Here is a 22,912-nt window from a genome sequence, read left to right on the forward strand (position 1 = left end):
CGAGCCTAAAAACCCAGAGTCTAGGAATACTCAGCTTGTGTTCTATACTGTACATTTGAGATAAAAGCATTTCCTTTTATACCACAGGCTGCTTTGTATCAGTGACACAGCAGAGCAGCAAGATGAAATTACCTCTACCAAAGAACTGGGCAGAACGTGACTAAAGCCCCCCTGACAATAGCTAGTTTGTGGTTCTAAGATATAAACATTAATAATGCTTTTCTCAGCATTAGTAGAGATATACTATGAACTTGGGGGTGGAAATAAAGAAACCCTTGTTTAACAATGATTTATAGAACACTAAAGAAAACTAAAACAGGAATGCAGAAAAGGAAAAGTAAGCGCCAAAGAGGAACAAGCAACATTATGTACATATGGAAACTTTGACACACATAATTAGGGCACTACAATAACACTACAACAGATTCTGCATTGGCTTGCTTGGTGCTTTAAGAAGAAACTTCTTCAAAACACGGAACACAAGTAGGAGTTACTTTTATAGTGTACATGGGATAAACAGCACTATACACAAGCATGTATCACACACACACTAATCTGTTCTCATACGCAGCACCAAGTAATAAATCAATAAGAAGAAAATATGCTTCCTCGTTACAGAGAAAGTTCTTAAGTCCCGAATAGCAACTGCCAGAGCAGTCAGGCTGGGATGAGTAACTAGGTACATTCCCATCCAAATAAAAAAAAAAAAAAAATTGCTATATACATGTGAATGGCTCGCGGTCACTGGGATAACAGCGAGCAAAAAGCCAACTGTACGTGGTTATCAGTAAATAGAGCAGCAGTCCCACTCGTCAAATCTTGTCTTTGTGTTTCACTTTGGAGAGCCTGCGGGTTGCACCGCTTTTATTCAGCAATTTTAGGACACGATCCTTGTGATCCAAAACTTTAAGCATGCAGTCCCGGGACTCTGTGATTTGATCCATGACAAGCTTACAGCGCTGCATGTTACCCTGTAAAAAAAATAAAAAATAAGTACAGTAAAGTTATATGGTAAAAAGATGAGAATATAACCCAATACTACATTGTTTTGGTGTAAATATTTTTTTTTTCTCCATTTAGGCAGTAACATCATGACCAGAGCCAATTCAACTTTGCAACACTGCATCAGTTCAACCAACAATTATATTTATCCTGCAAGATATCCATATGCATTTAAGACTACAGGACAACAGTTTGTCGGTAGTATAAATTCTTGATTTGCCTGTTGCTTTCATAAGCATTTTTTCAAACGCGTAAATAAAATAAATTTATGTGCAACACGTGTAATTGTAAACCCAGAAAATACGCATTAAAAAAGTATGTAGAAACTTTCTTGTGAAAAAAAAAAAAAAAAAAAGTATGTAGAAACAGATTTTAAAATACTGCAACTACTGTATTTATTGGCATATATCACTCACTTTTTTTACCCTGAAGATAGAGGTAAACTGTGCCTGTGTGTTATACGCAGGGGGCTGTGGAAAGTTTTTTTTACTGAAACTTCCCTCTTAAAATTAGGGTGCGCGTTATACGCCGATAAAAACGGTAACTAACCAAAACCTATGCCACAATTTTGCCATTTTTTTACCCATTGTAACACTGGGTTTGTTGAATAATCCTATCTAAATAATAAAAAATATATATAACAGTGGTGGCTGGTTGCAAAGCGGGCTTGGTAAGGAAGGGGTTATTTTGCTGTAAGATAATGATTCTCCCTATGTATGTTTTGTAATAAACAATGCACCTTTCTGCTGATAAGCAGAGAGTATGGAGTTTAATAAAAATGTGTCACATTAAAAACACCCATCGTTCCAGGTGCTGTACTGAGCCTTAAAGTGGATGTAAACCCAATTTTTTTATTTTTTTGATGTCACAATGTAGAGTATAAGATTCCCTATCATCTGTGCCCAGTCTTGCCACACAGAGTTAATCCAGCTCTGAGCAATCCTCTTTTAATGTTCAGTGAAAATTAACAGAATTCCAGATAAAAACTTGCCAAATTATAAAGTCCGTTTCTCTGTTCTTGCTTTGTGTTACAGGTTATTTACATATCCTGGTAATATACAATGAACTTTGGATCACCTCATATTATGATAAACATAACATATGATAAACATGTCCAAGCTCTAGATATGTAAATAACCTCTAACACAAAGCAAGAACAGAGAAACGGACTTTATAATTTGGCAAGTTTTTATCTGGAATTCTGTTAATTTTCACTGAACATTAAAAGAGGATTGCTTAGCGCTGGATTAACTCTGTGTGGCAAGAGTTAATTTTTTTTTTGGGTTTACATCCACTTTAAAGCACAACTTCAGGTTTACTTTAAATAATTTATTTGGGCCAAGCTTAGGTGGAGGCGCAGCCAGATGTCATGATCTCCACTTCAGCCAAAGGAAAACATGCATTGATAAAAATACAAGGCTTACTGCGAATGATTGAGAAGCACTCAGCCCATTTTGTCCCAGCAGCTGATGGGAAGTTCCTATAACCACTGCCAGAACACAATGCTTTATACTGCATGTAGCTGAGCAGATACAGTATATACATCACTCACAGCAGCCACATCAATTACAGAAGGAAATCGCTTGTTTGGGCAATCTTGGCCCAAGCAACTATTTATGTTTTTAATCATGTAATATTTATTCCATTTTGTGTATGGTTTATCGAGTACAAAAATAGACAAGAAAAAGGCATATAAAATATCAGCTAAAAAAAAAAAACAATCAGTTCCTCATATAGATTAGAAATACAACAGTAATAAAAGGTTTAGAAAGTTATGATATACATAGCACAACATGTAGGATTGGAAGGGGAACCAAACAGTACAGTAATAGCTCCCAACTTTACAGTGAGCACAAGCAGTTCTCAAACAACTATATAAAAGTTCAATTAAACCTGGGGTTAGGGTTTTAAAGCAATTAGTCTTATACATCTGTTGGTTTTTGTGAACCTTTTGTAACTTCATGCTGATCATGGGAGGATTAAGGCTCTTCCACAAAGTGGAAATGCAAGGTTGAGCTGCATTTACCAAGTTAATTAGAAGAGATCCCCGATATACTGCTGTGCGGAAGAAAAAAAGACTATGGCTTGTCTGAAATTTTGTAGTAAAGTGGCGAGTCATTTCCCTTATTCCAGTCAGTGTAAAAGATTCCAGTGTTTTATACCATTTGGACAGGAAGTTGAAAATGGTCTTGTGTTTATTACAGTTATTAACCACTGGGCACTTAAAGCGGTCCTCCACCCTAAAGTGGAGTCCCGCTGATCGGAACCCTCCCCCCCTCCGGTGTCACATTTGACACCTTTCAGGGGGGAGGGGGGTGCAGACACCTGTCTAAAGACAGGTATTTGCACCCACTTCCGGCCACACGATACGGGCGAAAGACGGGCATTCCGTCACATCCCGTCTGTCGCCCGTTGTGTGCTGGGAACACTCGGCTCCCAGCACACAGCGTGTGAGCCAATCGGCGGGCGCAGCGCGACTCGCGCATGCGCCGTAGGGAACCGGGCAGTGAAGCCGCAGCGCTTCACTTCCTGGTTCCCTCAGCGTGGATGGCGGGGGGAGCAGCAGAGTGACGAGCGATCGCTCGTGCTCTGCTGCGATCGGCGCTGGACTCCAGGACAGGTAAGTGTCCTAATATTAAAAGTCAGCAGCTGCAGTATTTGTAGCTGCTGACTTTTAATATTTTGTTCCCATGGCACATCCGCTTTAAACCCCCTTAATAACCAGACCAATTTTCAGCTTTCGGTGCTCTCACATTTTGAATGACAACTATTCAGTCATACAACACTGTACCCAAATGAAAATGTTGTCCTTTTTTTCACACAAATAGAGCTTTCTTTTGGTGGTATTTAATCACTGTTGGGTTTTTTATTTTTTGCGCTAAGAGAAAAAAGACTGAAAGGTCCGTAAAAAAAATGAATTTTTGTTATAAAATTGAGCAAATTAGGAATTTTTCTTCATAAATTTTGGCCAAAATGTATACTGCTACATATGTTTGGTAAAAATAAGTAAAATTGGTGCATATTATTTGGTCTTTGTGAAAGTTAGAGAGTCCACAAGCTATGGTGCCAATATCTGAAAATTGATCACACCTGAAGTACTGACGGCCTATCTTATTTGAGATCCCAACATGCCAGAAAAGTACAAACACCCCCCAAATGACCCCTTTTTGGAAAGAAGACATTCCAAGGTATTTACAGTGCCTTGCGAAAGTATTCGGCCCCCTTGAACTTTGCAACCTTTTGCCACATTTCAGGCTTCAAACAAAGATATAAAGCAAATTTTTTTTGAAGAATCAACAAGTGGGACACAATCATGAAGTGGAACGAACTTTATTGAATATTTCAAACTTTAACAAATTAAAAAACTGAAAAATTGGGCGTGCAAAATTATTCAGCCCCCTTAAGTTAATACTTTGTAACGCCACCTTTTGCTGCGATTACAGCTGTAAGTCGCTTGGGGTATGTCTCTTATCAGTTTTGCACATCGAGAGACTGAAATTTTTGCCCATTCCTCCTTGCAAAACAGCTCGAGCTCAGTGAGGTTGGATGGAGAGCGTTTGTGAACAGCAGTTTTCAGTTCTTTCCACAGATTCTCGATTGGATTCAGGTCTGGACTTTGACTTGGCCATTCTAACACCTGGATATGTTTATTTGTGAACCATTCCATTGTAGATTTTGCTTTATGTTTTGGATCACTGTCTTGTTGGAAGACAAATCTCCGTCCCAGTCTCAGGTCTTTTGCAGACTCCATCAGGTTTTCTTCCAGAATGGTCCTGTATTTGGCTCCATCCATCTTCCCATCAATTTTAACCATCTTCCCTGTCCCTGCTGAAGAAAAGCAGGCCCAAACCATGATGCTGCCACCACCATGTTTCACAGTGGGGATGGTGTGTTCAGGGTGATGAGCTGTGTTGCTTTTACGCCAAACATAACGTTTTGCATTGTTGCCAAAAAGTTTGATTTTGGTTTCATCTGACCAGAGCACCTTCTTCCACATGTTTGGTGTGTCTCCCAGGTGGCTTGTGGCAAACTCTAAACGACACTTTTTATGGATATCTTTATGAAATGGCTTTCTTCTTGCCACTCTTCCATAAAGGCCAGATTTGTGCAGTATACAACTGATTGTTGTCCTATGGACAGTCTCCCACCTCAGCTGTAGATCTCTGCAGTTCATCCAGAGTGATCATGGGCCTCTTGGCTGCATCTCTGATCAGTCTTCTCCTTGTATGCGCTGAAAGTTTAGAGGGACGGCCAGGTCTTCATAGATTCGCAGTGGTCCGATACTCCTTCCATTTCAATATTATTGCTTGCACAGTGCTCCTTGGGATGTTTAAAGCTTGGGAAATCTTTTTGTATCCAAATCCAGCTTTAAACTTCTCCACAACAGTATCTCGGACCTGCCTGGTGTGTTCCTTGTTCTTCATGATGCTCTCTGCGCTTTAAACAGACCTCTGAGACTATCACAGTGCAGGTGCATTTATACGGAGACTTGATTACACACAGGTGGATTCTATTTATCATCATTAGTCATTTAGGTCAACATTGGATCATTCAGAGATCCGCACTGAACTTCTGGAGAAAGTTTGCTGCACTGAAAGTAAAGGGGCTGAATAATTTTGCACGCCCAATTTTTCAGTTTATTTGTTAAAGTTTGAAATATCCAATACATTTTGTTCCACTTCATGATTGTGTTCCACTTGTTGATTCTTCAAAACAAATTACAGTTTTATATCTTTATGTTTGAAGCCTGAAATGTGGCAAAAAGGTCGCAAAGTTTAAGGGGGCCGAATACTTTCGCAAGGCACTGTAGAAAGAGGCATTTGAAGTTGTAATTTTTTTCCCACAATTCTTTGCAAAATCCAGAATTTTTTTCACAACATTTTTATATTAGCAGGTTATTTCTCACACACAGCATATGCATAGCACAAATTACACCCCAAAACACATTCTGCTATTCCTCCTGAGTATGGCGATACCACATGTGTGAGACTTTTACACAGCGTGACCACATGAGGCCCAACATGCAGGGAGCACCATTAGGCGTTCTGGAACACCCAGACCAATTCTGACATTTCTCTCCTACATGTAAAAATCATCATTTATTTGCTAGAAAATTACATAGAACCCCAAAACATTATACATATATATTTTTTTAGCAAAGACCTTAGAGAATACAATGGTGGTCGTTGCAACTTATCTCGCACTGTATTTGCGCAGCAATTTTTCTAGCGTTTTTTTTTTTTTCAAAAAAACAAACACTTTTGTGCTTAAAAAAAACAAACAAAAAAAAAAAAGTAAAGTTAGCCCAATGTTTTTGCATAATGTGAAAGATGAAGTTATGCCGAGTAAATAGATACCCAACATGTCACCCTTCAAAATTGCACACGCTCGTGCAATGGCGCCAAACTTCACTACTTCAAAATCCCCATAGGCGACATTTTAAATATTTTTACTGGCTATATGCTTTTAGTTAGAGAAGGTCTAGGGCCAAAATTATTGCTCTCGCTCCATCGTTGGCAGCGACAATTATATTATAATTTTTTTTTTTTGTTCATTTTACTTTTAGTTTGACACGTTTTTCCGCAAAAAATAAAAAAATTTGATCACTTTTATTCCTATTACGAGGAATGTAAACATCCCTTGTAATAGGAATATGGCATGACAGGTCCTCTTTACAGTGAGATGTGGGGTCAATAAGTCCCCACATCTCACCTCTAGGCTGAAATAAAAAAAATCCTGGCTTCGATCGTAGCGTTGAGTCGGTAGAAGCAGGAGGGGGGGGGGGGGAGGATTTTGAAGTATTGCAAAGTATGGGCAGGGTATTGGGCAGGGATGGCTTATCGATCAGGGAGGGATGGATGGCTGGATCTGTGACTGCAATTGTCACAGATCCAGCCCACAGCACTGATGCTGCCCCCGCTCTCTCTCCTCTCACACTGTACCGATCAATACAGAGAGGGGAGGGAGGATCCTGGTGTCTGAAACTTGGAAATCTGTGTCTGAACCCCCTTTTTATTTTGCTTTCAATGAAACGCTGTTAAACGCAACGGCCTTAAAAGAGCAATAAACGAGACAGTGTAAGGCTAGGTTCACATCACGATTTTTACATCCCATAATCGGACCGTTAAATCGGATGGAATCGTATATGACAAAATCGTATGTCCAAAATTTTCACTAAAAAAAAAAAAAATCGGATCCTGATTTTAAATAATGTCTGGCTTTCTGGGAAAAAGAAGATTATTGAAGTTTCTAGCTCCTTCCAGTGTCTAGTGTGCATGCGTAATAAAAAAATCGGGTACGATTTATCGGATAAAAACGCACAGTCATCCGATTTATTACGATTTTAGATTGACCACAATATAAAAAAAAAATCGGACACGATTTTAATACGATTTCAAATCAGGACCAAAAATCGTGGTCAAACACGATTTTTGATGCGATTTTAAATCATATCAAATCTGATGCGGATCATATCGGATGCACTTGATGACCTACATTAATGAATGGATACGTTTTGCCATACAGATTTGTACGATTTCAAAACCAAGAATCGTGAGAACAAGTAGGATGATAAAATCGTGGTGTGAATGCACCCTAAATGGTCACATAGGATAACAATGAGTTATCGGAGCAGTTGAAAAAAAACGTCTAACTGCCTCTGAACGTACGTTTAGCAGCGTCCTGTGTACATGGGGCCTTAGAACCAGTAACTGTCCAATATAAAATTTTCCTGTGGAGTTCAAATTCTACATACTTAGAGACTACAAAACACATCTAATGCCATATTCGCAGAATTATGTGTTATGTTGTACATTGTTCAATTATTCTAGTATGAGGGGGGGGGGGGGGGGGGAATCACATTAGGAGGAATCTTCTAGAAGAAAAAAAAAAAAAAAAAAAACACACACAAACTTTTACATCAAGCCAGAAACACTACTTGAAATACTGTATTAAACACAATTAGAGATTGCATGCAATACCTGTATTAACTCATTGATTCTGTGCAAATCATCATCTGTGGCAGTCTTCTTTTTGGGGATGAGCCCCTCCTGCAGAACAGTTAACCGATCAAACACATCTTGTTCCAGTTTAATCTGGAAGAAGAGAATGGATGTTAAAACTAAAATTAAAGAATAAAACAAAAAAAAACAAATACAAATCGAAAGGCTCACCAGCTGTAGCAACTGTGCGGCACAGAGATGCGTTTTCCAGCCCTGCACACGACAAGCAATCCCCTTCTGGTTGGCCATCTCCTGTAATGTCAACTTTTTCTCCTCTGTAAGAAAGCATCACAAAAAGGAACTCAAATTTGATCAGTTTCCTAACTGAAATGTTGTCACACGCCCATAATTGGCTCATATCAGATACCTCCAAAGCTGCCGTCGCTCTAGAAGCTTCTCTAGTGGGTTCATATGAAGCCCTATGAAATACACTCTAGAGTATTTAAAGATCCACATCCTCCAACTAGATATATGCGCACAGTGATCAGAACATGAGTACCAGTTGTCTCCTACGCTAGGAATGACTCGGGAGATTACTCTCCAAACAATCACTTATGGATGAACCCCTTCTTTACCGGAATTCCAATACGTTCCGGAGCATGCTCTGTGGGCCGGTCATAGTGTCTGCGCTCTATCCCAGATTTGTGAGGGCAGCGCATTAAACATTTGACCAAATTAAAAATACATTTGATCTCGCCAACTCCCATTTCTTTCGCTACACAATTTGGGACATCTCCTTTGCTTTTGTACCAGTCCGATATGGAATTACTCCTTCCGGATGACTACCATTGAAAAAAAAAAAAAAAAAAAAAAAAAAAAAAAAAATGTAAATTACAGCCGACACTACATCATGGACTGGAAGGTCTTTATGCCTTCTGTGTTGCAGAGCTGGATATAGAAGACTAAGGATGTTTGGGAGATTACCTTCTCTCACCTCATATCCTGTAGAGACTGTCTAATCCAGTTTAAAAATCATAGACAAGTTTCTTATAGACACGACTCTGATACCACTGTGACTCAACGGCAAGACCCTGACACTAATCTACCTTAAAAACGGAGTTCCACCCAGAAGTGGAATTTACGCTCATTTGCCCCCCCCCCCCCCTCCCCTCCCCATTGCCACAATTGGCACCTTTCGGACAAGATACCCATCTGACAGGTATTCTTTTCCCCCCCACTTCCGGGAGCCACAGCCATGGATATTGATGTTCTGCTCCCTTCTTCCTCGTCGCAGAGCCAGTAGGAGGGAGGGGCAGAGCTTCGCAGTGTTCCTGCCATGAAGACTCAAGGCTAAACTGCCAGGTTCCCAGCTGATGGGGGGGAAAAAAAAAAAAAAAAATCGCTGGACTCCAGGACAGGCAAGTGTCCTATTATTAAAAGTCAGCAGCTGCAGTAGGTGTAGCTGCTGGTTATTAATTTGTGAAGCGGTGGGCAGACCTCCGCTTTAACCAGTCCTATACAGGTGGCAGTAAGGGTTCCCATATCCTACAGATATGGCAATGTGGCCGTGCAGCAAGTTCCCTACGCACCTAGAGGGGTTGGCACAGCAGAGATGAATAAATTCTAGGGTGTTGTTGGCAATACAAAAATTTAACAAAGATGGAACTGCAACCATCTCACAGACGTCCAGGCCGTCCACAGAAGTTAAAGCGGAGTTCCGGCCACAATTTCACTTTTTATATATAAATACCCCTGTAATACACAAGCTTAATGTATTCTATTAAAGTTAGTCTGTAAACTAAGGTCCGTTTTGTTAGGTTGTTACAGCATTTAGACACTTTATAAAATAGAAATTGACTGTGGCCATCTTAAGTGTGGGCATCATGAAGCCAGACTGTATGACTTCCTGGATTTCAGCCTTGCAGATCTCGCACACGCTCAGTGCTGCACAAGTCTTTTAGACTCTTCTGATGGAATGCTGCCACATTTTGACTTTGATAGGACATTATTGCTTTTAGACTCTACTGATGGGACGCGGTCACATTTTGAATCCTTTTGAAGGAAAGCTGTCACATTTAAATGACATTATTAAGTCAAATGTAACAACACTTTAAAAGTATTTGTGAATACCAAGCAGCCACAATCATATTGTGAAGACTTTATGAATCAATGTGCAGTGGAGGTGCAAGGTTTTTTTTATTTTCCTGTGATGGCACAAACTTTACCAAGCATCTTCTCCCTACCATCAGCCTTGGAGGCAATGTACAGCTTCCCTGTAGCAGCAGCAGACACCGGGGGTGCTTCGCACAAGACTGATGGTGTGTTGGGAGTGAATGACAGCGGTGCCTTGTGTAAGAATGTGAATGAATGAAGTGTTGCTGGGCAGGTCTCTGTGTATAAGGGCATGGATGACAGAGCTGGTGCTGTGTCTGGATCTCTGAAGGCATCAGTCTCCCTGCGGTCAGACAAGGGTTAATTACTCCTGTATCGTCCTGGCTGATTCCAGTAGCACCTTCCCATGCTATGGGGAAGCAGCTGTTTGTTTTTTTGTGAGCGGGGGAGGGAATGTATCTGGTCACACAGACACTGGAGGAGATAGACATACACACGCTGCCATAGCTGAGCATCTGTGATAAAGGCAGCCTGAAAAACATCTCGAGCGAGTCTGCTTACACTGCACTGAAAAGGAGCCTGCGATGGCATACAGCAGCAGCACTCCCCCCCCCCCCCCCCCCTGCACCGCAGAGACAGGACCCCCACACCTTACCGCAGAGTCACAGCAGCCAGCTCTATATGCCATCGCAGGCTCCTCTTCAGTGCAGTGTAAGCAGACTCGCTCGAGATGTTTTTCAGGCTGCCTCTATCACAGATGCTCAGCTATGGCACTCTGCTAGTGCACTGCAGAGTGTGAGCAGACTCGCTCGAGATGTTTTTCATCTGCGGCCGAAGTCCCGCGATACTTCAGCCCAGCCTCCTGGGATCGAGGACAAACATCTCCCAGGAGGCATACATAGCAGCGCTGCCGCCGTGGCGGCAGTAATAAGAATCACGGCAAGAACACAGTGAGTTTTCAAATAAAAAAAAACAAAAACAAAAACATGCCAAATGTAATTAAGGGGGCAGTGTTAAATAGAATGGTATAAACTTGAAAAAAAGGGTGGAGCTCCGCTTTAACACCGACAGGAACATCCGCTGATAAGGCTTAAAGAAAATCGCCATGCAAGTTCACTGCAGTTAGCTAAAGTGGAAAGCCAAACTGGGGCGATTGCTTCCTGTGACACAATGTGGCATACACTGCAGAGGAGTGGCATGCATGGGTGTCGTCCATGAAGGAAGCCTCTCCTAAAGCCCATGCAACAAAAATAGCCTGCCTAGAATTTACCAGGACTCAAGCTGAAAAGGAGACAACTACTGGGACTCTGTACTCTGGAGTGACGAGACAAAAATAAATGTTTTTGCAACTGATAGCTTTGCAATGCCATATAGTTTTGAAGCCGAGGAGTACAAAGAAAATTGTATGGTGCCTATAGTAAAACTTGGTGGTGGCAGTGTCCTTGTGTGGGGATGCACGAGTGCTGCATTTCATTCATGGTATCATGAATTCACAGATGTACTGCTCTATATTGAAAGACAAGATGCTACCATCACTCCGTCTCCAAGTATGTCTCCGGATCAGAACCCAAACACACACCTGTAGGGAATTCTGAAAAGACAAGTTGAGCATCACTCTCCATCCAGCCTCTATAAGAGGTCATTCATGAACAATGGAAAAAGATGGATTTTGCAATATGGTCACCAACTTGTTCATTCTATGCCTAGAAGACTCAGTGCTGGTGCTTACAAATCATGGCGGTCATACAAAATACTTGATGTGAGAAGTTTGTGGGGTGTAGTCATTTTTGCATCAACAAAATTTGAGTAAAACTGAAGAATGTCTAACCCAAGTTATATTAACCTTACTTTCATGTAATTAGCTAAACAAATGTTCCATGAAACTTATGTAAAAATTTTGCCTTTTTAGGTTACTCACCTTTGACCCGTACATCACTATAACGTTGGAAATGATGGTAAGCTGCTTTCCAAGGATTACGATAATGGCGCAGCAGCGTAATAGGAGGTCGAGGCCTAACAGGAACATAACGTACACCTTCCTCATCTGCAATTAAAAACACAGATTTTACAAACACAAGCCAATTAAAAAAACTTTGAATCTTATCAGATTAGGAGAGAAAGCTACAATACCTATGTACTCCTTAGGCGGAGACTTGCGCTTCTCTGGCCTTGATGTTAAGGGCTTTACTGTGTGACATCTTTCCTCATCTGTGCTGTTGGTCTCCATCATCTCTCCCTCTTCAGTAGATATAACATGTTGCTGTTTGCGAGGTTTCTTGCGGGGAGAGGCTCCTGGAGGCAACTCCCCAGCAGACAAAGAGATATTATTGGCAAGAAGAACCAGTGGGGAGGCAACCGATCCCAGAGTCATTGGATGAACTGCTGGATAAATGAAAGGAAAAAAAAATAAAAAAATTGGATGACTGCAGCAACAGCATATTGAAATCTCCTATCCTAGTTAAAGAAATTCCAAAACAGCCAGCATAATCCCAACTGACAAAGGGGTTTCATGTTGGGCGTACGACAGGTTAAGCAACTTATTAAAGTGGAAGTTGTACCTACAGGTACTGTAAATATCTCCTAAACATGTGCCGTTCAGGAGATATTTACGGTTAACTGTCAACATCCAATGTCATCAGCACATGTGCTCTGAAGGAAAGGCCGTCTGTGCCGTTTATTCAGGCGAGTGTGCCGTGACCGGCTCCAGCGAACATATGTGGGAATGACGTCACGCGGTTCCGGGCAGTCGGAGTCCGCGGCCCTGGAAAGAAGATGGGCCAAGATGAATGCGGCCTGCAGCGGGGAAGACGCAGGCTTTGTTTGCAGTTGTCACATAATGTGCTAGTATGCGATGCAGGGAAGAAAAAAAAGGAAGAAAAAACCCCACCTCAGCTCAGACGATGCAGCATCCTCAAGATCCCTGCCTGGCCGATGACATCTTCGGGCGACCAGCTTACAGGTCTCGATCACCGGCCGCTATTGTTAGCAGGGTAGGGATGACGTCACTGCCACGCATGCGTGAAAATTCAGCCAGATTCACCATTGCCAAATTTGTACAGTGAGCTGTGCGCGTTGGACAGGCAAATTAGTAGTTTTAGAGCAGAAGAGACAAAGCATGTCTTTTGCATTAAAAATCCTGCCCGTTTGCCTATTTTCCTAACTTAGCCTACAGTTACAATTTAAGGGGGAGAAAAAAACAAAAAAAAAAAAAAGCAAAAAAAAAAACCTAAAACAATCATGAATTCTACAGCTAAAGGTTTATTCTCTGGACGTTATATATGACAAGACATAAGGGAGAAAATTGTCACACAATTCCTTGCAGATTAAACTAGCCAAAATTTGAGCTAGATAAAAACTAAAGCAGGCCATCATTAAATTACCTACCTGAGACTGGTCTAGTTATATCCATTGGTTCTGCCTCCTCCTTCACTTTCGCCTCAGGGACGGCTGCTCCTGAAGGTGCACTGCTCAGGAGAGGTGGAGGTGCAGATAAGGCGGGGACAGCAACAGGAGGAACATGGATGCTGCTAGGAAGGGGTCCAGGCATAGGCTGAGATGGTGGGCTGGGCACAGCAGCTGCAGGATGATGAGAAGAGGGCAGAGATGCAGCTGCACTTGGCTGATCACCACCTGTGCCTGGATCCCCAGTCATGCCTGGAGCCACGGAAATGTGAGGTTCGGCTTTTGGTTTTACACTAAGAAAAGGTTTAAAAAAAAAACAAAAAAACACAACAATGCATGTTTAAAACATATTACAGTAATCTACACATCATTTAGTAAGACCAAGTGTTTTTACTGCCGTCTGCATTTCTACAGGAATCACTTCCAGTCACTTCCCGTTTTGTTGCCAGGACATGAATTATTCCTCTGGCTGCAAGGGGGAAGATTTCAACTAACAAAAGAGGCATTGGTACAAAAGGACACATCCTACTGACTGAAAGTACATCCCTTGTGCTAATTTTTTTTATAAAAATTTTTGTCTGAACTTAAAGGCTACTTTTAAGCAGCCAGGGGCAGGCACCAGCAAGAGTCAGCAGATTCCTGCCTGTGGTTCTAAATACTGCCTGTACACACTGTGTGCCACCAGCATTTGTACTCCGGACAAATCAATGGCACTGCTTAGTTACACGTGAATAGAGCCACGATTCGACCTTGGACACAAGGTCGAATCAACTTTTTTGTCAAAGCTTAAAGTGGAGTTCCACCCAAAAGTGGAATGTCCGCCTATCCAACAGGGCCAGTGAGAGCATGGCACACATGCGCAATAGGGACCCGGCCGTGAAGTTAAAAGGCTACACTGCTGGGGGGGGGGCAGTAAACATCAGCTGCGTTGCCAACATTGCTGGACTCCTGGACAGGTAAAGTGACCTAATGTTAAAAGTCAGCAGCTACTAGATGTGTAGCTGCTGACTTAATTTTAAGAGGGGCGGTTGGAACACCGCTTTAAAGGAAAAACATTGTTTGGTTAAAATTAATGTCTGCAAGGTAGACAGACAGAATAGTGTAATGATTCTGTTAAAAAAAAACAAAAAAAAAACACAACAACTAGTAAATACCTATTAAATTCCTTCATCTATATCACCTCCGGCGTTCTAGTTTGTGCTCTCATTCACTTCCTGGTTTGCGGCGCTCGTTCATGTAAGAACTACATTTCCCAGTATGCATTGCGGCACGCCCAGAAATTCACACCTCCTTGAAGTCTAACACATAGAGAGCGTCCTGCCGCACAGACGTAGTTCCCAGGAGGGGGCGAGCATGTCACTGACCACCGCAGTAAAGCCTCCCATCACGGTGGCGAGTAACAATCAGACAAGCAGGAAGTGAACAGAACAGAGAAGAAATAAAGCAACTTCTGAGCAAAAACGAACAATGAGGAAGTGAAAAGAGGAATGTCTGCAGGTAAAGGATGCTTATTATGAAAAAAAAAAAAAAATCCTTTACAACCCCTTTAATTAAACAAGCTAAAGTTAGAAGGTGATTGGCTACCATCCATAGCTGAATAAAATTTTGTACTTTCACTTTTAGTAAATCAACCCCCGGTGTGTGCCCAGGGTAGGGGTTTCTGCAGAATTCTGGCCTCACGCAAAACTGACCGCAGATAATTGCAGACTTTGTATATGGCCATAGCACAGTGTTGCCACTTCTGAATGCAGCAAACCATCTGAGCCCATGTGGTGGTGTGAATGTAGCCCAATAAGTCACACTTTTAAATCTTCACCGACAGCATACTCCAGTATTAGACTATAGCCCCTAAGCCTACATCTTAACAGTCAATAATAGAAGCTCTCGCATTTCCTTAATCACAGGTTCCCTTTTAGACCCCCATGAATTGTACATCTGAATTACCCAGCAGGCCGAGGTGAGGCAGACGTGCTTCGCATAGAGCTGTCGTGGCGTGGGCTTACTGCATCTCCTGGATGTGGAGGAATTAGACTTTTTCTAACAGATAGCCTGTTAAAGAAACACACAGTGGATGAATAATATGGGAAGAGTTTGACAAACACTTAAGTCTATAAAAAAACATGGCAAAGTACAGTGTGCAAAGTAATTAAACTTATAAAAGCAAAAAACTATTTATCTTTCACTAGCTGCATTGTGCAACACTATAGAGCCACTGGCTGACCAGTAACAGTTACAGTACTTTGTATATCAGTACCATGCTATACCTGTGAAATTATGAAAAACTATGGTACTTAAACATTTTCCATACAAAAGCATGGACAGGCAACAAATTCTCTGAGGTGACATCAGGGGTTTAATAGACCCCAAATGTCTTGCCTAACACTACAGCTAATTAACCACACCAGTCCGGGACCATATTGCTGGTGAAAGACCAGGCCACTTTTTGCGATTCGGCACTGCGTCACTTTAACTGACAATTGCGCAGTCGTGCGACGTGGCTGCCAAACAAAATTGGCGTCCTTTTTTTCCCACAAATAGGAGCTTTCTTTTGGTGGCATTTGATCACCTCTGCGGTTTTTAGTTTTTGCGCTATAAACAAAAATAGAGCGATAATTTTGAAAAACAAATTAATATTTTACTTTTTGCTGTAATAAATATCACCCCCCAAAAAAAAAAAAAATTCGCAATAAGCGTTTATTGATTGGTTTGCGCAAAAGTCATACCGTTTACAAAATAGGGGATAGTTTTATGGCATTTTTATTAATATTTATTTTTTTACTAGCAATGGCAGCGATCAGCGATTTTTATCCGTACTGCGACAATATGGCGGACACTTGACACATTTTTGGGACCATTGGCATTTTTATAGCGATCAGTGCTATTAAAAATGCATTGATTACTATAAAAATGCCACTGGCAGAGAAGAGGTTAACACTAGGGGGCAAGGAAGGGGTTAAGTATGTTCCCTGGGTGTGTTCTAACTGAAAGGGGGGGGGGGTGTGGACTGACTTGGGAAAATGACTGATCACTGTTCATATATTGTATGGACAGACAATCAGGCATTTCTCCCCCTGACAGGACCGGGACCTGTGTGTTTACACACACAGCTCCCAGTTCTCGCTCTGTAACGAGCGATCGCGGGTGCCCAGCGGTGATCGCGCCCGCCGGGCACGTGGGGGGGGTCGTGCGTGCGCACCTCTATTGGCTGCTCGGCGAGATGACGTAGATATACGTGATCTCGCCCAGCAGAGCCGACCTGCCGCCGTAAAACAGTCTGTTTTACGGCGGCTGGTCAGCAAGCGGTTAAAGGGGTTGTAAAGGTAAAAAAAAAAAGTCCTCCTTCACTTACCTCTTCCTTCGATTTTGCTTTTAAATGTCCTTATTTCTTCTGAGAAATCCTCACTTCCTGTTCTTCTGTCTGTAAATACACACAGTAATGCAAGGCTTTCTCCCTGGTGTGAAGAAAGCCTCTTGAGGGGGGAGGAGGCAAGCAGTAGTGTCAGGACGCCCACTAACGCACAGCTTTATCTGCAAAGTAGAGAGCGTCCTGACCCTTCTGCTCGCCCCCTCCCCCCTCAAGAGGCTTTCTCCACACCAGGGAGAAAGCCTCGCATTACGGTGTGTAGTTACAGACAGAAGAACAGTAAGTGAGGATTTCTCAGGAGAAATAAGAACATTTAAAAGCAAAATGGAAGGATGAGGTAAGTGAAGGAGGACTGCACTGAGGTAAAGGAAGCCATTTTAGGGAAAAAATATATAAAATGTTACCTTTAAAAACCCTTTAAGCTTAGTTCACACCAAAAATTTGTTTACATAGACAGATTTGACATTTTAAAAGGTAAACTGCAAATCTACATTTAAAGCAGATGCTATACACTAAGGTTGCAATAAAATGCTCAGCAGTGTTACTAATTGCAGAACTGTAGCTGTGGCTATGAATAGGCTTGTCAAACTGCTGCATTTCACACAGAAGCGCAGAGACTGGTCTACTTCCACAGGGATTTCAATGGCACAGAATCCAATGCTAAAACATTGAGAATTCATCGTTTTGCTGCACCCTAGATATATAGTATTTTAATTAACCTATAAACACCATTGACAGCTACGGTTTTCTGTTTTAGAGCTTACAGTTGTAACACAATAGTGCTGCGGGTAAGAGGCAACTCAAGGCAGCCAAAAGCTGCCACTGCAAAAAAAAAAAAAAAAACATTTTAGACATGAAAATTAAGTTTGCCTGACAGCAGGAGAGGACACTAAAAGAACGAACACTTTTTACAATGGTAAACAGAAAATATTGGAATTAAATGCACATGCAAATAAAATAAGCATAAACTGATGTGATAAGACTACTTTTACATGTGCCAGCAATTTAATTTTAATTAAAAAGCAATGTCTTAGGAGGATAGACAAACATACCCATCAGTGGCAGGCTTCTTGCGCAAGATGCTGGGCCTGGGAGAGGATCCCTGAGCAGGGGAATTGCCCATACCTGGACTCTGATTGTGACTCTGCATCACGGCTGCATTAGCTGGGGTTGTGGTGAAAGTGCTTAGAGGATTGGCAACAATTGTGGCTCCTTCTGCAAGGACAACTGCAAATAAAGAAAAGACATTCACAAACCCTCAACGCTTTGTTTCAGGAAAGGATAAGTCAGATGCATATCTAAATGGATAGAGAATGGCAATAGGGGGGAAAAAAAAAACACCCCCACACACAGCACTGCTCTTATACTGCCACATATCTGACTAACCTATATTTTTTGCATTTTTTATTTTAAGCTAAACAATTAGACCCCTTTCACACTGAGGCGCTTTACAGGCACTATAGTGCTAAAAATAGCGCCTGTAAAGCGTCTCTCCAGTCACTGCAGTGTGAAAGCCTGAGGGCTCTCACACTGGAGTGGTGCGCTGGCAGGACATCAAAAGTCCTGCAAACGGCTTCTTTGGAGCGTCTTACACATTGTCCTAAAGCACCCCTGCACACTGAAATCAATGGGCAGCACTGGCAAACGCCGTTGCAGCGGCGCTTTTAACCCCTTTTTCGTACGCTAGCAGGGGGTTAAAAGCACTGTGCTAGTGGCTGAAAAGCTCCGCTAAATATAGCGGCACTTGACCGCCGACTCCCAACGTGAAAGTGCCCTTAGTGACTGCATATATCTCTCTAATACATTACCAGGAGGTTTTGCATCACTTGAAGCATGCTGGGAGTTGACAGAGGACGTCTGGATACCCTGGTTGGTTATTGATCCTGCAGGGTGGATTCCCTGTGAACTAATCGGAGGTTGCTGGATTCCCTGGGTACCAAGAGGTGAAGCCTGAATGCCTTGTGTACTGAAAGGTGTAGGTTGCATCCCCTGTGCACTGACTGGTGCCGGTTGGATCCCCTGAATGTGACGGGTATGCGATGTATCAACATTTATTAGCTGCATTGGGTTCAGGTGTACAGTGGAAGCCACTGATTGGGCTGTAATTGCAGAGTTTGGAGCTTGTGCTGAAACAAAAAAATAAAAAATAAAAAAATAAAAAGGTAATGTTAGATTTTCCACCCAAATGAACAGAAATAAATAGTAAAGCAGTCATAAGCAAGTCTGATCTAACTTAAAACCAGATTTTTTAAATAAAAAGTTATTGAAATCACTGATGACCAGTTAGTTTTACCTATTGTTTATGCAACAACAGAGTAACTAGTATACAATTTGGGAGCTCTGTAGCCCCTAATGCACTTACTAGCTCCAGTGTCTAGTCCGAATAGCAACTGATACAACAGCTGAGCAAGCTGCATTACATGTCCCTTATGTTATAATGTGCTTGTCAGGATTGCCAACTTTCAGTAAGTTTACAGTTTGTTAAATCCATAATTTTTGCAGCCGCCCATGAATGTTTATTATGGACATTCACGGATAGATGCAACAAATTACAGAATTTACAAACTGTTCATAAACTTACTGATAGCTGTCAACCTTGGTGCTTTTGTTTACAGAAAACAAGGTTTCAAGGTCACAATGGATGCCAATTTATATTGCTTTAGCATTTCAAGGTGTATTGACACTTTAAATTAACGTACAACATTCAAAGAAAGATAAAAATATTTTATACTCAACACCAACCTGGATACTGACGTATCGTGGACACAGAACTGGTTATAGGGGTGTAGGTGTGAGCAGCCAGAGGATAGGCAGATTGGGGATAAGTGGGCAGAAAATACTGTAGCTGTACTGGGACAGGCTGCCTGTGAAACAGAAATAAAACAAAGATGAAAAAAAGACAAATTATTTTGGACATCAAAACAAGGCGGGTGAAAATTGTTTGTTTAAAGGGGTTGTAAAGGTTGTTTTTTTTTTTTTTTTCTAAATAGGTTCCTTTAAGCTAGTGCATTAAAGGCAAACATTTAGAAAAGGCAATCAAAAGGAAAACAAGTTAAGTTAACGAACAATGTAAAAAGGAACCCATTTAGAAAATAAAAAACAAACCTTTACAACCCCTTTAACTTTCTAAATCGTCCTAATCTGTAAGATTTTCAAAATGTACTGTAAAATTTCTTGGTCGAATGAGGGGCAGATGAATTCAAATACAGTCGAGTTATACTGCCACCTACAGGAGTACTGGACACTAACAAACTAAAAAGCCACCCCCAGTAGAGTTCCTCCTTTACCCATGCTTTAGTTTTGTGGTAAAGCAGTACTAAGGGCATAAAAACAAAAAACACAAAGGATGGACCAGTGTCCCTCAGTGGACTTTAATTTTCTTGTGTATTGAGTGGCACATTCAGATACTAATGGAATAGCCACAATACAAATAAGGCCGGGTACACACGGACAAACATGTATGGTGAAAGCGGTCCGTCGGACCGTTTTCACCATACATGTCTGCCAGAGGGCTTCTGTACGATGGTTGTACACACCATCGTACAGAAGTCCGCGCGTAAACAATACGCGGGGCGTGTCCGCGGTGTCGCCGCGTCGATGACGCGGTGTCGCCGCGACAATGACGCGGCGACGTGGGCGGCCCGCCTTTAAAATGCTTCCACGCATGCGTCGAAGTCATTCGACGCATGCGAGGGACGGCGGGCGCCTGGACATGTACGGTAGGTCTGTACTGACGACCGTACATGTCCGAGCGGGCAGAATTCCAGCGGACTGTTTTAAAACAAGTCCAGGAATATTTGTCTGCTGGGAAAAGGCCCGGCGGGCAAATGTTTGCTGGAATTCGGCCCGCTCGCGCCCACACACGACCAAACATGTCTGCTGAAACTGGCCTGCGGGCCAGTTTCAGCAGACATGTTTGGTCGTGAGTATGGGGCCTAAAAGGTGGGCAACCCAGCTAAGCGGATCAGGGACCACCTGAAAGACCAAGGTCCAAATCTGAATGCATGAAGTGGGGCCACCTTATGGACAGAGGAACATGCCACTACAACCAAGGGGAGAGCTTTGAGGATCATGCTGATTTAGTCTGAGAGAATAAATCACTGCTAGAAGGGAGTAAATCTACATGGAACGGAAAACCAAACCTGAGCCAGCGTGAAGCCGATTAACCAAAACCCAATAACAGGTGGCACAATAATGCATTTGAATACAGGCTGAAAAGGACCTTTTTTTTTAAGCCAACTGAACAAAAAAAACACTGGCAATAACTCCCAGTAGGAACAGATCCCAATAGGGAATCTAGCAAAAGTTCAAGCAGGAAAGCCCAGTTGTGACCTACATGAGAAGACCCAAGGCCTAAAATCCACCAAACTTGGCATCACGGAAGTAAAACTCCAAAATTAAGCAGGTTGCCTAGCCAGACAACCAACCTTGCCAAGCACACCAGATATCGCACAGTATTAGTACAAACAAGTTAAGAAAAGCGTCACAATGCAGAACACAGGTTAGCCCAAGTCCCTGCCATGTCAATTAGGATAGCTGCTATATAGAAGACCCAAGCAGCAAAGAAAAAAACCTCCCACACACGGGTAAAGAAAGGGTTATGCTGGGCCCTGGCTTATAATTTTTTATACATTCCTGTGCCCCTCAACAGAAAAGAGCCCATTCACACAGGGGCAACACCACTTCTAGCACAAATTTGTGAGGAAACTTGGACACGACTTGAGTATGAATCAAGCAACTTACAAAACAACTTCAAGTTGCCTCCAGGACAGTACAAGGCAACTAAGTCGCCTCCAGGACAGGAGGCTTTCCAGTGGCCAAACAAACAACAATCAGCTCTGTGGGAGGGAAGGGTTTTCCTGAGAAATGTATGTTCTCTTCCTGTATTGCTGCTTCAGTTAAGACAGTGATCCGACTTCTGAGGCGACTTCCATTGAAATCAATGGGTACAAGTTGCCTAGAAGTCAGATTGAAGTAGTACAGGAACCTTTTATGAAGTCGGATTTTACACACATTTTTAGTGGCTGTAAGCCACCATTATTGTGCGTAAATCTGACAAGCAGACTCCTGCCTGTCATGTGCAAGCATACTGGTGGCTGCGCTGCTGTCCGATTGCTTCAACATACCCCCTGTAACAGCAAACCCCCCACCTCCCCCTTCTAAAAAAGATGTGAAAATGTGAAATAAGAAAAATAAAATATGAAGCTGCTATGGTATTAGGTCAATTGGCCTTAAACTCAATATCAAAAGTGAAACCAGTGTTGCTTCTATACCAAGCCTGAAAGTATAAAAAACACTCAATATGCAGACGCTGCTTTACCACACACATGCTGCACAACACTGATTAGGATCATGAATGCACACCGATTTTCAGGGTCACACACTTCTTCAGGCAGCTTTTGTGTTGAACCATATGCCATGAATACATTGTATCGCCAAGGATCTGGTAAATCAGAGGAGTGAGGTGCATATTGATTCAAATCACACTTGTTTATACACATGCTTACCTGATCTTTACAGTTGGTGAGTGAAGAGTACAGGAAGGGAGCAGGGCACAGCGGATATTTACTTGAAGAACTCATCAGCTTTTACACTCCATTTGCACTTGTGAACTTTATTAAAAAGGGGTTGTAAAGCTTCATGTTTTTTCACCTTAATGCATTCTATGCACTTGCACTCTCGGGCCCCCCAGTTTTACCAGCCACGAAACTCTGTGGGCGCGATCCTGCAATGCTTTCCCCCAGCTTGAGGCAGCTTTTCATTGGAGATTGATAGCAGCACAGCCATTGGCTCCCACTGCTGTCAATCAAATCAATGACGAGCCGAGGGATACACTTTGCAACTATGGCTGCCACTATCACACAGGAGCGCGCTCGCAAGCCAACCCCCTTGGGAGAGCGCTTCTCAGAAGGGGGTTAGCTCTTGCGAGGAGGAGGCAAGGCAGCCGCCGAGGGACCCCAGAAGACAAGGATTGGGCCACTCCATACAAAACTAACTGCACAGTGGAGGCAAGGATTTTTTTTTTTAAACAAAAACTCTTTGCAGCATCCATAAGATTTTTGCACTGGCACGTTATATAATTTGTGGTTTA

The 22,912-nt window shown here is 42.2% G+C and overlaps 1 protein-coding gene across 5 annotated transcripts in view; it reads right to left on the reverse strand.

The window, feature by feature from the left end:
* Window positions 1-275: 275 nt before the first annotated feature.
* Window positions 276-22,912, reverse strand: part of SAP130 (Sin3A associated protein 130) — a 54,339-nt gene continuing 31,702 nt past the window's right edge. For 4 of the 5 annotated variants that reach the window (XM_040348861.1, XM_040348862.1, XM_040348860.1 and 1 more), the window contains 10 exons: window positions 19,564-19,685; window positions 18,630-18,947; window positions 17,874-18,048; window positions 15,402-15,506; window positions 13,440-13,750; window positions 12,186-12,437; window positions 11,974-12,099; window positions 8,175-8,278; window positions 7,983-8,096; window positions 276-971 (listed from right to left, as the gene is read on the reverse strand). In XM_040348861.1, the coding sequence (XP_040204795.1) occupies window positions 813-971; window positions 7,983-8,096; window positions 8,175-8,278; window positions 11,974-12,099; window positions 12,186-12,437; window positions 13,440-13,750; window positions 15,402-15,506; window positions 17,874-18,048; window positions 18,630-18,947; window positions 19,564-19,685 (1,786 nt within the window). In that variant the 3' untranslated portion in view covers window positions 276-812. The remainder of the gene's footprint in view (window positions 972-7,982; window positions 8,097-8,174; window positions 8,279-11,973; window positions 12,100-12,185; window positions 12,438-13,439; window positions 13,751-15,401; window positions 15,507-17,873; window positions 18,049-18,629; window positions 18,948-19,563; window positions 19,686-22,912) is intronic. The other variant, XM_040348863.1, reaches the window with a different exon arrangement.

The sequence above is a fragment of the Rana temporaria genome, chromosome 4 (assembly GCF_905171775.1).
Source record: "Rana temporaria chromosome 4, aRanTem1.1, whole genome shotgun sequence".
Classification (NCBI taxonomy): Eukaryota; Metazoa; Chordata; class Amphibia; order Anura; family Ranidae; genus Rana; species Rana temporaria.